Source organism: Elephas maximus, chromosome 5 (genome assembly GCF_024166365.1).
Source record: "Elephas maximus indicus isolate mEleMax1 chromosome 5, mEleMax1 primary haplotype, whole genome shotgun sequence".
NCBI classification, from domain to species: domain Eukaryota; kingdom Metazoa; phylum Chordata; class Mammalia; order Proboscidea; family Elephantidae; genus Elephas; species Elephas maximus.
Genome location: NC_064823.1, coordinates 76,919,484 through 76,935,202, shown reverse-complemented (window position 1 = coordinate 76,935,202; position 15,719 = coordinate 76,919,484). Strand labels below are relative to the sequence as shown.

At 39.2% G+C, this 15,719-nt stretch overlaps 1 protein-coding gene across 2 annotated transcripts in view; it reads right to left on the bottom strand.

Moving 5' to 3' along the window:
* ANTXR2 (ANTXR cell adhesion molecule 2) overlaps positions 1-15,719 on the bottom strand; it is a 168,970-nt gene that overhangs the window by 85,704 nt on the left and 67,547 nt on the right. For both annotated transcript variants that reach the window (XR_007517646.1, XM_049885923.1), the window contains exon 11: positions 12,586-12,664. Coding sequence is in view for 1 of the 2 variants with exons in the window: in XM_049885923.1 (XP_049741880.1) it covers positions 12,586-12,664 (79 nt within the window). In the remaining variant the exon portion in view is untranslated. The remainder of the gene's footprint in view (positions 1-12,585; positions 12,665-15,719) is intronic.

Sequence of the window (15,719 nt, the reverse complement as noted above, 5' to 3'; positions counted from 1 at the left end):
AGCAGGCCCGGTTCTTCTGCCCTTTAAGCATGGCAGTCCCGTCCCTTCAGCTTTGGGTGGCAGCCCCATCCTCTTGGCCCACACTCGGAACCTAGTTGGTGAAGATCTGACTTTTTGAAACCTAGGAGGCCATGGCTCTACCCTTTGAGATCCAGGCAGCTCTGCTTCCCATGCTCCTTCCAACAGTTCTGCTGATCTCCAAGTTGCTCCAGGATGGTTCTTTTCTTTTCTTGGAGGACAACAGATGTAGCTTCTTTGGCTTGTTTCCTGTCTTTAGGATTCCGAGAGGAAGACAATGTTCTTTCCTTTTGTTTTTTCTCTGTACCCTTCAGTCTAAGGTGATGGGTTTTCTGCTGTGGTAGTTGGGTAGATCCATCAGACACAGGCTTAATCTCTTTAACAAAAGATCATGTAGCCTCATCCTTGATGAACACTCTAGGACAGGTATCCTTAGTTTGTACAACAGAATTTTCCAAATTTTTAAGTTCTGTTTTCATTTAACTCAGTCCATGTTTAAGTCCATTTCTTTTCACTCAAATTTTACTGTAAGCCGTAAGGAGAGACAATAGAACTCCTTTAATATCTTGCTAAGAAATCTTATCAGCCACACGACCACGTTCATCACTTACAAGTTCTACCTTCCATTAAACATTTGAACTTAATTCATAGAAGTTGTTTGCCACTGCATAAAAAGCATTGCCCTTCCTCCATTGTCCAATCACATGTTGGTCATTTTCTTTTAAAGCCTCATCAGAACCACGTTTAACATCCACATTTCTGGTAATATTTTTTAACATTCTGTTGCTAGTGGCATACACATTTTCTAAGATGACAGATTTTCTAGATAGCTCTCCTCACTTCCTTCTGAGCCCTCACCAGAATTACCTTTGACATTCATAATTTTAACAACCATCTCTTCAAGGCAATCTAGGCTTTTACTATTAGGCACCTTAAAACTCTTCTAGCCTCTACTCATTACCCAATTCCAAAATCACTTGCACATTTTAGGTATCTATTAGAGCAAGAACCCACTCTTCCAGTACCAAATTCTGTCTTAGTTATCTAGTGTTGCTATAACAGAAATACCACAAATGGATGGATTTAACAAACAGAAATTTATTTCCCAACATTTTAGGAGGCTAGAAATCTGAATTCAAGGTGCTGGCTAAAGGGGAAGGCCTTCTCTCTCTGGAGACCATGGAGGAAGGTCCTTATCTCCTTGAACTTCTACTCCTGAGCAATTTTCATGTGGCTTGGCATCTCTCTTCCCCCACCACTACTCTGATCACTTGTTTAATATCTTTTATATCTCAAATACCTGTAGATAGACCAACTGTACATAGAACCTTTGCATAGACCAAGAGGAAGTCATTCGTGCAGAACAAAAGGATACTGTGTGGTTTAAAATCAGGAAAGGTGTGTGTTAGGGTTGTATCCTTTCACCATACTTATTCAATCTGTATGCTGAGCAAATAATCTGAAAAACTGGACTATACGAAGAACATCTCAGCATCAGGATAGGAGAAAGACTCTTTAACAACCTGAGATATGTAGATGACACAACTTTGTTTACTGATAGTGAAGAGGACTCGAAATACTGATGAAGATCAAAGACTACAACCTTCAGTATGGATTACACCTCAACATAAAGAAAACAAAAATCCTCACAACTGGACCATAAGCACCATCATAATAAACAGAGAAAATATTGAAGTTGTTAGGATTTCATTTTACTTGGATCCACAATCAACGCCCAGGGAAACAACCATCAAGAAACCAAACAATGAATTGCATTGGGCAAATCTGCTGCAAATGATCTCTTTGAAGTGTCAAAAAGCAAAGATGTCACTTTGTAGGCTAAGGTGTGCCTGATCCAAGCTATGGTATTTTCAATCACCTCATATGCATGTGAAACTGTACTATGAATAAGGAAGACTGAAGAATTGATGTCTTTGAATTATAATGTTGGCAAAGAATAGTGAATATACCATCGATTTCCAGAATAACAAATGAATCTGACTTGGAGGAAGTACAGCCAGAATGCTCCTTAGAAGTGAGGATGGTAAGACTTGGTCTTACATACTTTGGACATGTCACCATGAGAGACCAGTCCCTGGAGAAGGACATCATGCTTGGTAAAGTAGAGGGTCAGGGAAAAAGAGGAAGACTATCAATGAGATGGTTTGACGCAATGGCTGCAATGATAGGATCAAACATAGCAACGATTGTGAGGATGGTGCAGGACCAGGCAGTGTTTAGTTCTGCTGTACATAGTGTTGCTGAGTCAGAAGGGACTCAAGGGGACCTAACAACAACATATCTCAAAAGGAGATTGAGTCAAAATACATCCTACACTAATCCTGACTCGTTAACGTAACAAAGACAATCCATTCCCAAATGGGATTATAACCACAGATATAGAGGTTAGGATTTACAACGCATATTTTTGGGGGGCATAATTCAATCTCTAACAATACATCAAGGCAAAAATGTAATCTCGTATATCCATATATCAGAGGGTCTCTCAATGCTGCTCAAGCACTACCTGCACAATAACAACACTGGTGTTCTTTCACTCCCTAAATGGCCAGCTCCACCAGCCTCAGGGAACCTGTGCTGGGCTCTGCCTCCAACCCCCTTCATTTAGCAACTACCTACTCACCCTGCAGGGCTCAGATTAAGCCACTTTCTCAGGGAAGCCTTCCTTGGGTCAGGCGGCTAGAAAATGCCCCTGCCTGTTACACAACTCCTAGTTCTCTGTACTTTAATCTTGCTCTCAAATAAAATGCCCTCCCTCATTATGAAATCCATAATTCTCTACTCTTTAATCTTGAGCATTTATCACAATGCAATTAATTAATCTATGAGCTTTGTGATTAATTTTTTCTCTTTTCTGCCACAATCCATTATGGGTTTTGAAGGCAGGCACTATGCCCAACCTACTTGCTGCTGTATACTCCACGTCTGGAGTATACCTATCAACTGAGAGAAGGCAACTGCAATGCAATGCAATGCAACTGGAAAAGAATAACACTGTGAAAGCCACAGATACAAAGCAGAGTGTTTACTGAATTGTTAGTGTGGAGATAAAGTTTCCAAGGGAACAGGTATTTCTCCCAAACCCCCACCCCGTATGAACATTTGTTTCCCCTTTTCTTAGAATTCACACCCTATGTTCAAAAATAAAGACATGGGATGAGAGGGCATGACTCTGATAAAAGTTTAGTGGTTAGTTTGTTCTTTCTGTGCTTGTGGAGTGAGCAGAGAATTTAGAAAACTTTGCTGACTGACTGTGGTCATGGGCAGCTGTACACTGTCATGATTTCGCTGTGATTCAAAATCGACTCCATGCCGCCTAACAACAATGACAGTGGTTCTGTCAGTCAGAATATAAAGTAGATGGGTTGGCACTAACAGGGACTTAAAATTCTTCATTTTTCCCTCAAAAAATGTTTCTAGTAGTAGTACTCAAAACTTTATGCACCCCAGCAAATACACATTTACTATGGCACTATTAGCATCTCAATTGATTCCAAAGATTTGTCTCAAATAAAATTAAAACTAAAATACAAACATTTTAAGTCTCTACATCAGAAACAACAGACCTAGTCTTCGTAATATTGAAGCTAAGCATGATGGGGGGAAGGGTCAGAGGGAGAAAGAATCTAATGTAACCTCACTGTGACATAAATGTATGAGAAACAGCCCCAAGATGGACCAGTCATAGACATTAGTTCCGTTCCCCCAACTGGACACAAATGCAGTCTTTCCCATTTCCCTTGTTTTGATTTGTGGGAGCCTTTATACAGAGCATGAAAGGGAAATATTTTCATTGTTCACATAACTTTATAAACAAATTAAGGAAAGGTCAAACACATAGTTTTTGGCCCTATGAGTCTTCAGGCCATGCTGCAAACTGTAGAGTTAGGAGTGATATAACTACATATACATTTGTACCTTAGGCGGAAACTAGACTCCTCTCTCTTTAGTAAGGCATAATCACTTTAAATAGTCCTCAGGCCAAGAAATCACTTATAAATACTTTAATACTTGAACGACATTTTTCCTGTTTTTTTTTAAGTAGAATAAATAAATACTATAAATACCATGACTGGAAGCAAAAAAAAATATTTCTTCATTCGAAATACTTGATGAGCACCTAATACCTGCTAAGCATGTAAATAGATGCCAAGGTATTAAATACAGTGTTGAACAAATCTCCATGAAGCCTATTGGTTAGCTAGAGAGATAAACCTTGAACAAATAATTACAAGTGTGAGGAGTGTTGGAGGCAAGTGCAATAACCCAGTGCTGTTGAGTCGATTCCTACTCATAGTGACCCTATAGGACAGAGTACTGCCCCACAGAGTTTCCAAGGAGTGCCTGGCAGATTCGAACTGCCGACTCTTTGGTTAGCAGCCGTAGCACTTAACCACTATGCCATCGGGGTTTCCAGCAAGTGCAATAGGAACATGAAAAGTGGGAACACACCTGGTCTAGGGTACTGACAGGACCTCTCTGAGGAAGTATAAGAATATACTATGGGAGGTGGGAGTGGGAGGCAAGATTGGTAGCTTCTTCCTAGAACAAGAAAAAAGTACTGTAGCTGGAGCATGGTTTGGGGGGATTGAGTGGCACCTGAAAATACTTAAGAAAAATATCAAAAATAGGCTCCTGAAAAGTTATAATTCTCTTTATTACCCAGAGAATTGGCCTTTTGTTAGATTAATGGCCATTTCTTGGATTAATTCATCCTAACTATAGACCTGAAAAACAAGTATCATTTTCAGATATCTAAGAAGACTGGAAGGTCCCTGGTTGGTGCAAATGGTTTGTGATCCTCTACTAACTAAAGGTTTGTGGTTCAAACCCAACAAATGGTACTGCAGAAAAAAGACCTGGCAATCTGTTTCTGTAGAGACTAATCCAAACCAAATGCCCTGTCAATGAGTTAATTTTGACTCAAAGCAACTGTCATGGATTTAATTGTGTCCCTCCAAAATGTGTGTCAACTTCCCTAGGCCATGATTCCAAGTATTGTGTAGTGGTCCACTGTTTTGTGATCTCATGTGATTATCCTACATGTTGTAAATCCTATCCTCTGTGATGTTAATGAGGTAGGATTAGAAGCAGTTATGTTAATGAGGCAGGACTCAATTTACAGGATTAGCTTGTATCTTAAGTCTATCTCTTTTGAGATATAAAAGAGAGAAGCGAACAGAGAGGACTGGGACTTCATACCACCAAGAAAGAAGCACCAGGAGCAGAGTGCATCCTTTGGACCCGGTGTCCTTGCACTTAGAAGATCCTAGACCAGAGGAAGATTGATGACGAGTACCTTCCCCCGGGACCAACTGAGAAAGAAAGCATTCCCCGGGAGCTGGCGCCCTGAATTTGGACTCCCAGCCTCCTAGACTGTGAGAGAATTAAATTTCCATTTGTTAAAGCCATCCACTAATGGTATCTCTGTTATAGCAGCACTAGATAACTAAGATAGTGACCCTAGGACGAAAAGGAATTGTCCCACAGGGTTTCTAAGGCTGTAAATCTTTACAGAAGCAGATTGCCACATCTTTCTCCTGAAGAGTGGCTGCTGGATTCAAACCACCAACCTTTCAGTTAGCAGCTGAGCTCTTAACCACTGTGCCTCCAGGGGCCCTTCCTGTAAAGACCACAGCAAAGAAAACTCTATGAAGCAGTTCTAGTCTGTAACACATGGGTTGCCATGACTCAGAATTGCCTTGCTGACAACTCGCGTGTGAAAGTTAACTGAGGAATTCGGGCTGAGACTCAGTACCCAGACACTGATAAGTCTGTGAAAACAAAATTCTTTTAAGGGTTAAACTAGGGACATACCACAAAACCTTGAGTTTGATGTTATGATAGTAGGAATATATCTTCTGGGATGACTAAACACATTGTTTGTGAACCACATCTGTATCTAATTTTTTTCTTCACTAAAAGCAAAGTATAATATACAATCAAAAACTTCGTTCTGCCATACATAACTAAAATTATAGTTAAGAGACTCATAGAAATGTAAAAACAAATCAGAGCCACTACTGTACTTGCAACATAACTATGGAAAAGAATTATTCAAAAGTTTCAAAACCATAGTGAATTATATGTTGTAATCTATGTAGAACATAATCACAGAAACCACATTATAATAAAATAGGCACAGAGAAGGGAAAATGGGTCTATACAATTTTGTTTCCATGAATTTGGTGTTAGGGTAAGAAAAAATAGTCACGGAATAGTGATGATTGCATTCAATAGATTCTTTTGGAATCTCCTGAATCAAGCAAGAAACAGCAAACTACAGCTCTAGGGCCAAATTCAGCCCTCGTGGCACAATGGTTAAGTGTTTCGCTGCTGAGCAAAAGGCCAGCAGTTTAAATTCACCAGCCACTCCTTGGAAACCCTATCGAGCAGTTCTGTACTGTCCTACAGGGGCCGCTATGAGTTGGAATGGAAGACGACAACAGGTTTGAAGTTTTTTGTTTGTTTGTTTTGGGTTTTAAGAACAGTTTTTACATTATTACACACATCAAAAGATGAAAATATTTCATAGAATGTGAAAATTCCATAAAATTCACATTGTGGTGTACGTAAATCATTTTACTTAACACAGCCACAATCATTTATTTACATAGTGTCTATAGATGCTTTTGTGCTACCATGGCAGAGCTGAGTAGTTGGGGCATAGGCCATATGGCCTCAAAATCTAAAAATACTTAGTATCAGAAAAAAATTGTGCCAATCCCTGTCCTATATAAACTAATTGAGGATCTGGTTATAGATGGCGGATTGTGCAAATGTTCAAGCCAGGGAGCGTAGACTTGGGTTCAGTTCTCAATTCTAGTGTCCCTAGGAAGTCCACGAGTGGTGCAAATGGTTAATGTGCTTGCTGCTAATCAAAAGATTGGTGGTTTGAGTTCACCCAGAGGTGCCTCGGAAAAAAAGGCCTGGTAATCTGCTTCCAAAAAATAATCCATTGAAAATCCTGTGGAGCATAGTTCTACTCTGAAACACTTAGGGTAGCCATGAGTTGGAATTGACTGGAAGGCAACTGGTAGCGTGATTAGGCTGTGAAACTAATCAAGTAAGCTTAACCTTCCAGGCTCCCCTCCCTCCCTTGGCAATAGGGGGTGAACTCAGAACACGTTCCATTCTTCGAGTCGTGTACCCTCTCAGAGGTCTGGGTCCACCTAATACAAGAAGCACCATGTTTTAATGTGTTTGTACAAACATGCTATAAAGATTAGAGGTGGCCTCTGTTTCTCAGTTTTCTCACCTATAAAATTAGTAGTAGTTATACTCTCTTCTTGGGCTGTGAATATGGGATATGACCGTAAAGTACTTCATTTTTTTTTTTTTTTTTTATACTCTCTTCTTGGGCTGTGAATATGGGATATGACCATAAAGTACTTAGCACATGTAAAGTGCTTAGCCCTTAAATGCACGCTTAGAAAATGTTACTGGCACTATTATTACTAAAGAGTCAGAAGAAACGCAGTGGTTCCAAGAAATGAGAGACATCTTTTTGCTGTATCTTTTTAAGCGGAGATGCATTTAAGAGATCTGAGAACAGATATAAGAGAAATGACTGCCTGAATAGAAATTCTCCTCAGATTCTAATCTTAAATCTCTAACATCTAAATCTTAGTTTCCCCACTTTTAAATAGATATACGGCTACTTTCATTTATTCATTTAACAACTAGTTGTGGAGTGCCCTGTGCATAGGACCAGGCAATAGGAGGGAATGACAGAGCAAAGCACAGGTCCTGCCATCAACATTTCAAGACTGGTATGAAAGACCCACAAGTAAACAGGAAATTACAGCTCAGTGCGGTAAGTGCCTTGAAAGGACTAAGCCAGAATGCCCTTGAAGCATATGGGGGAGGGGGGCAGCTTCTTTAGTTGTGAGACTTTAACAAGGATTCATCAATTTCTAGAGTAACAGTGTTTCATTTTGCTCTGCTTTCAAACTCTGTGAAAGACAAAAGCATCGTCCTGGTAATGAGTACTATCACTAACTGCATCTCACCTAATCACCACATCCAAACAAGCCTGAAAGACTGAATGTCAGTCCAATAAATGCCTGGGTATTTTCCTTTTCTATTTTGCATAGCGATTTAATACACAATCAACAGTCTCATCCCAGAGCCTTGCTTTTTGTATCTATAAAATTATATTACTACTACATGCCAGAGGTATTGAGGTTGGATAGGAAATAATGGTTAAATCAACTGAGGAAAAAAAAAAAAGCATTATCCTGTGATTAGTATTAACATGATAAAGTGGATCACAGTGTTTTTTATCCTAAAACAATCGGCAGAATAATAAAATCCACACAGAAGAGAGGGTTTCAAACCATGGACATGTGATAAACTATCAAGGTCACTGTGGTTCCTCTGCCCTCACTGTCCTTGACCACTCCAGGCACCTAATGCTGCTTCCTCTTCACGTTGGAATTCCCTCTTCCTTTGACTTCTTTATTTGCTAAGTTACCTATTTTTTCCATATCTGAGCTGTTCTTTCTCTTGTTCATATCTTCATTTAGGCTATGTCTTCCTCTTACTTTGAAATGCCACAACCCTAAATCCTCTCATCTTCTTTTCCTACAGCTTCAATGAAAGGAGATCTTAAATTTTTATCTCCAACCTCACTAACTCAGTAGGTCTACAATGGAAATTCTCTACATCTTTTTTTTTTTGCATTCAGTTCTATCACTAGATGTTTTCAACGGTAGCATCATTCTTCCAGATTACTAGGCCCAATATTTTAGAATCAACCATTCCCTCCACAACCAGTCAGCCACTTTACAGTGTATATTTCTTCATTAGTACCATTTCTAATACTGTTTCTGGAAACCCTGCTGGCCTAGTGGCTAAGTGCTACGGCTGCTACCCAAAAGGTCGGCAGTTCGAATCCACCAGGTGCTCTTGGAAACCATATGGGGCAGTTCTACCCTGTCCTATAGGGTCCCTATGAGCTGGAATCGACTCAACAGCAACAGTTTAATACTGTTTCTACTAATATCGTTCAATTCAGAACTTACAGTTTTACGTCTAAATCCAGAACTTGGCTCCTCACAGCTGTCCTTAAACACTGTTTTTCTTTTCCTACCCTGTCTTACATAGCACCTCTAATCTTACATAGCACCTCTAATCTTACTAAAATAGCACATTGCACCATCACATTCGTGCTCAAAACCCTCTAAAAACACCCTATTATCTATTTCAGTTAGACTTGAAAATTTTTCAAACCAGTAAAACCTCAAAAAAAAAAAGGCTCAGGAAAGCTTGCCAGCTAATCATTCTGCCAAATAAAAATTTACAAACTAGGGGAGGAAGAAGAGGGGAAGGAGGAGGTAAAGGAACACAAAGGAAAGGAAGAGAAGCAGGCGCAGAGGAAGGGTGGGAAAAGGCAGAAAGGGAAAAGGGGAGAAAAGAAGGGCCTGACAAATCACTACAGTCCAATTTTTCAAAATCAAAGTTTATTTTAACATTAAAATGGCAGGAAGAACGATTTCAGAATAAAAGAATGCCTTCAAAAGTTGAATAAATCTAGTATTATGAAAAAGGTAGTTCACTTTCTTTCCTTTTTTTTTTTTTTAATCTCAACACTGATGTCTCTGGGTAGTGAAGTTTGAGAGCCACAGGCCTGGAGGATAAATCAAAACTAATGCAATTGATAATCTGGTCTATCATTTCTATTTCTTTCCCTTATTTCCACTTCACCCAAATGGGTCTACTGATGATTTCCTCAACACTCCATACACACTCCCACACTACTTCCAATTTATTTGTAATGTGTTTTCCCTTTCTCTCTCCTTCCTTAAGTCCTGTCCTCCCTTTAAGGCCCAGTTTGTCTTGGTTCCCCATAAAAACAAAACCTTTCTCTGGAACTCTTTTCCTCCTTGCCCTAAACTCCTAAAAGCTATTCATGTGGCATTTGGTTGACTACTTCGTTCCATCGTATGTTACTAACTCCCTAATTTGTACTTTCAATCCAGACAGACCTCTTTCTAGAACTTGTATATTCAACTGCTTCTCTAACATATCCACTGAGATGTTGAATGCTGTTGTTTTTGTTAGTTGTCATGGAGCTGGCTCTGACTCATAGTGACCTTACGTATAACAAAACGAAATGCTGCCCAATCCTGTGCCATCTTCATGCTCATTGTATGTTTGAGGCCATTGTTGTGGCTATTGTGTCAATCCACCTCATTGAGGGTTTCCTTTGTTTTTGCCACCCAAAGACATCTCTCATTCAGCATGTCTAAAACTTAACTCCTGATCTTCTTCCAAAAACTGCTCTACCCATAAAGAAAAACAAAACAAAGAAACGAAAAACATCACCATTGAGTCAGCTCTGGCTCCTGGCAACCCCAAGTATTACAGAGTAAAACTGAACTCTGTAGGTTCCTGGTGGTGCAAACACTTTGCATTCAACCACCAACTAAAAGGTTGGTGATTCAAACCCTCCCGAAGATGCCATGGAAGCAAGGACTGGTGAACTGCTTCTGTAAAGATTACAACCAAAAAAAAACAAAAAACCCTATGGAGCTCTACCAATAGCCTTCCCAATTCAGCTGATGGCAATCATCTTTTTATTTGCTCAGTCTTAAACTCTTGAAACTTATTAATCTCTTTCTTTCTCTCAAACCCCACATCTAATCTATCAGGACATCCAAGAGGCTCCACCTTTAAAATATATTCCAATCCAACCACTTCTCACCATCTCCACTGCTATCACCCTAGTGAAACCATACTTCCCCTCTCCTAGATTACTGAAATAGCCACATAATTGGTCTCCATGTTTCTACTTTTGTCCCTACCTGAAGTCTACTTTCTCACAGCTGCCAGAGTGAACCTTTAAAAATATTATGTTAAACCATGTCACCTTCCAATGGCTCCCGCTTTCATTCAGAAGAAAAACTCAAATTCTTACAATGATTACAGGACCATAGGACTTAGAAGATCTGCTCACCACCTGCCAACCAACCCCCCCCCCGCCCCCACTCTTCTCTCATCCCTTCCTATTCTCCCCTGGCTATTCCACCCCAGTCTCCCAGACCACTTTGGTGTTCCTTAAACTTGTCAGATGCAATCCCATGTTAGACTTTGTTCTAGCTACTCCCCCTGCCTAGAACACTCTTCCCTCAGATGGTCTTCAGAGCTAATCCCCCAACATTCCTCAAGTCTTTGCTCAAATCTCACCTTCTCAGAAAGACCTACCTCAACCCCCATATTTAATATTGCAACTTGCCCCTTTGTTTGCTCCCCATCTCTGACACAAGGAATGTCCCTTTTTCTGAAATCATATTATTTATCTTCAACCATCCAAGAACTAGTAAGACCTAGGACGACTCCCTTAGAGCATATGACCTATAAACTGCAGATGAGTCATTTAACCTCAGCATCTCAGTACACTGGAATCATGTATGGTTAAAGAATAAGGACAAAGGCTTGTTTTCCTGCTTGTGTGGAAGAATGGTGAACAGAGATGGCTGGAGGTGCACAATGGGAGGAAGGATACAGTAAGAATACCATTTCAATGAGTTAAACACCGAGAAACCATATACCACAAAATGTTTGTAACGTCAGCCACATCCTGAAAGACCATAAAGCCTACAAATTGCAACATTCACAAAACCTCCAAATTGCAACATGCATCACAGATGAAAAAAACCTAACTATTTTCATAATACAAGCAGGTATGTTTAAAGAGTTATCCAGGGAGTTCAACGGCAGCCTAAGAATCTTAATAGACGTGCCTTTTCTCTACAACATGTTCTTACAATGAAAAACTGTATATATGTAACATTGAGTTGTTTTGTTTTGTTTTCTGGAGGGCAAATGCCTCCTAAACTAAGAGATCAAAATGTAAAAACTATGAAATCATTAGACGTGAGAAAATATCTAGGTTTGGGATTTTGGTCTTTTAAAGGGCAGAATTTTTTTTTTTTTTGCTTTGATTTATATATTTTTCACAAAGAAAATATAGACTGTGTTCAGTTCCTTGTAGTGCTCATGTTTTCATATTCAACATTCTAATATTGTATCTTAGGCAATATAAGTCAGTAATCATAACTAAAATATAGTTTCAATGTAGTTTTAACTAAGATATTATCATGCTATCAAAATCAATTCCCTACTCTTGTTACAAAGCACCCACACTTAAGATGGGCAAAACAATGAAGCCAATAATTTTAAAACATTAATGATAAATACCTTAGATACTAAGATCTAAACTTTATGTCAAAAAAATTATTTATTTATACATTTAATGTTTTAAGAAAAAATACCTTTTTTGGAAATCCTTCTACCTAATTTCAATTTTAAATATGACTTTTGAATTTTATAAATGTTAAAATAAAATGTATAGTATCCTGAAATCCCTTTAAAAGGAAGTTAAATGACAAAGCCATCTAAAAATCTGTACATGTTTTTCTTTTATTGGTTTCCAATGTTACTGCCTTTACCTTCTTCATTGTAGTATGCAACAACACTGAGACTACACAAATTATTTCTAGACAGAGCTATTTTTAAAAAGTAACTTCTATGCATACTTACACATTCTGTGGCTGTGACTATTAATGAGCTTGAGATGACAGATTTTCCTCCATTAAAGCTCACCGAAACATCAAGTGTTCTGAAAGAAAATGAAGAAACAATATTTTAAAACATTAAATACTAGAGAATTAAAAAAGATTTTTATTTACTTATATAAGTCAAGGGAGCCCTGGTGGTGCAATGGTTTAAGTGATAGACAGCGAACCAAAAGATTGGCAGTTCAACTCCACCAGTTGCTCCGTGGAAACCCCGTGGGGCAGCTCTACTCTGTCCGATAGGATAGCTATGAGTCAGAATCAACTCAAAGGCAACAGGTATTTTGTTTGTTTGTTTGTTTGTTAACATATAACTCAAGAGTCCTTGGGTACTGCAAACAGTTAATGTGTTCAGTTGCTAACCCAAAGGTTGGAAGTTCCAATTCACCCAGAGGTTCCTGGGAAGAAAGGTTTGGCAATCTATTCCAAAAAAATCAACCACTGAAAACCCTGTAGAGCACACTTCTATTCTGACACACGAGGTCGCCATGAATCACAATCGACTCTTCCACAATGTGTATATAATTCAAGACTGTCCAGAAAGGCTACTCAAAGAGTAAGAGTCAAAGCTTTCAATCAGTTATCCCAGTTTTTCTCTTCCTTGGTTCCAAGTCCTTACTCAGTAGATAGGCAAATTTCTTAAGTGACCTAATTGTTCCTAAAAGAAGTGTTAACATAAATAGGCACCATTAAGAAATTCCTTAATCTAGAGAAGTGCTGAGATTGTTTCAGCCTCACAAAAACCTAAAATGGAGGAAAAAATCCTTAGATACCATTTAGCTTATTTTCTCCTGTCTATAGATATTACAAAGTCCTGCTGGTGCAGTGGTTAAAAGCTTGGCTACTAACCAAAAGGTCGGCAGTTCAAATCCACCAGCCACTCCTTGGAAACCCTATGGGGCAGTTCTACTCTGTCCTACAGGGTCCCTATGAGTCAGAATCTAATCGACAGTAACAGGTTTGGGTTTGGTTATATGCCAGACAAGGAGCCCTGGTTGCACAGTGATTAAGCACTCGTCTGCAAACCAAAAGGTTGGTGGTTCAAGCTCCCCAGATGCTCCATGGAAGAAAGATGTCACAGTCTACTTCAGTAAAAATTGCACTCTTGGAAGCCATATGGGGCAGTTCTACCCTATCCTGTAGGGTCACTATGAGTCAGAATCCACTTAATGGCAATGGAGCAACGGTGATGTGCCAGACAACATCCTAGGCATTTTATGGGCATTATCTCACTTAATTCTCACACTAGCCCTGAAAGTAAGTAGCAGTTTCACAGTTTTACATATGACATACCCAAGGCCAGAAATGCTAATCATCTTGCCCAAGGTAACAACGCCAGGATTCTAACTAGTTCTGAACTCTTTCCAACACACCAGAATGAAATGAAAGTTCTTAAGGTGCTTCTTTGGTCAACGTGACATTTATAGTTTGAATTCGTATAGGAATAGAACCACCAGGAAAGATGCTATGAGTGAAGTTCTAGCTAAACTCTTCAAAATTCATGACTTCTCATATTAAAAAGTCTCTTGTAAAAAGAATGTTTAATTAAATTCAGAAAAGAATAAGAACTTGGGGTGTATATATCAACTTAACTGAACTTCTGAACTACTCCACCACAGAATGTTAAGTGGCTTATTTAAGAAAGAAAAGTTAAACCTAATTGCTCATTCTGTAGAAACAAGGGCCTTGTTTTGTTTCAGTTTTTTAACAACTAAGCATAATTTAATCCAAAAATAACTGTTCCTGGTTTCCAATTCCTCCGTTTAAAGAATGTACCAGGAAGCATATGACGTGCTAGGCATGGTTTTATTTTCTGAGACGTATACTTTGACTAACAATAATGTGTGAGTGTTGCCTAATCTTAGTCAACTTTTTTAAAAATAATTTTTATTGCGCTTTAAGTGAAAGTTTACAAATCAAGTCAGTCTCTCACACAAAAACCCATATACACCTTGCTACACTCGCAATTACTCTCCCCTAATGAGACAGCCCGCTCTCTCCCTCCACTCTCTCTTTTCGTGTCCATTTCGCCAGCTTCTAACCCCCTCCACCCTGTCATCTCCCCTCCAGGCAGGAGATGCCAACATTGTCTCAAGTGTCCACCTGATCCAGGAAGCTCACTCCTCACCAGCATTCTTCTCCAACCCATTGTCCCGTCCAATCCATTCTTAGTCAACTTTTAAGGCATCAGTAGACACCAGCCGAGATTGTTTTAATCTGGCACTTAGAATTCACCAGAAATGAAACCATTCTCTAATTAATGAAAGAAGCATTCGATTCTGTTAATGCTTGCCCAAATGCAATAAAAGATGAAAAATCACAAAGTTCACTCTTTCCTATGGAATAAATGCATGCTGATGAGATCTTGTGTAGCCACCAAAAATTACTGCACAAAGCAAACAAAAAACTCACTGCCATCGAGTTGAATCTGACTCATGGCGATCCTAAAGGACAGAGTAGAACTGCCCCATAGGGTTTCTAAGGAGCAGCTGATGGATTCAAACTGCTACCTTTTGGTTAGCAACTAATCACTTAACCACTGTGCCACCAGGGCTCCAAATAACTGCACATTATCCTCAAATCTCGGTCTAGTATAATACGATTAGTATAATATGATTAGTAAATGTCAAAACTTGAGTTAAGTCTCCCCAGATACAAAATTTACTCGATGGTTCTTTTGACATAGGGACTCAATTAAAACAATGCAAATGTTCATTTTTCTGAGAGCAATAGTAGCATGATAAAACATTCCCATCAACAACAACACTTGTAATGGCTGGCATTTATTGATTCCTTACTATAAGCCAGACCTTACAATCACTTTCTCATTTAATTTGCACAGCAAGTCACTGAGGTAAAACCAAAAACCTGTTGCCATGAAGTCAACTCCAACTCAAAGTGGCCCTACAGGACAGAGCAGAACTGCCCCATGGGGTTTCCAAGGAATGGTTGGTGGATCTGAACTGGCGACCTTTTGGTTAGCAGCCAAGTTCTTAACCACTGTGTCACCAGGGCTCCTGAGGTAGGTACTATCATTATCTCCATTTTCTAGATGACAAAACTAAAGCCTACAAATGTAACTTTCCCAAATATTGCACT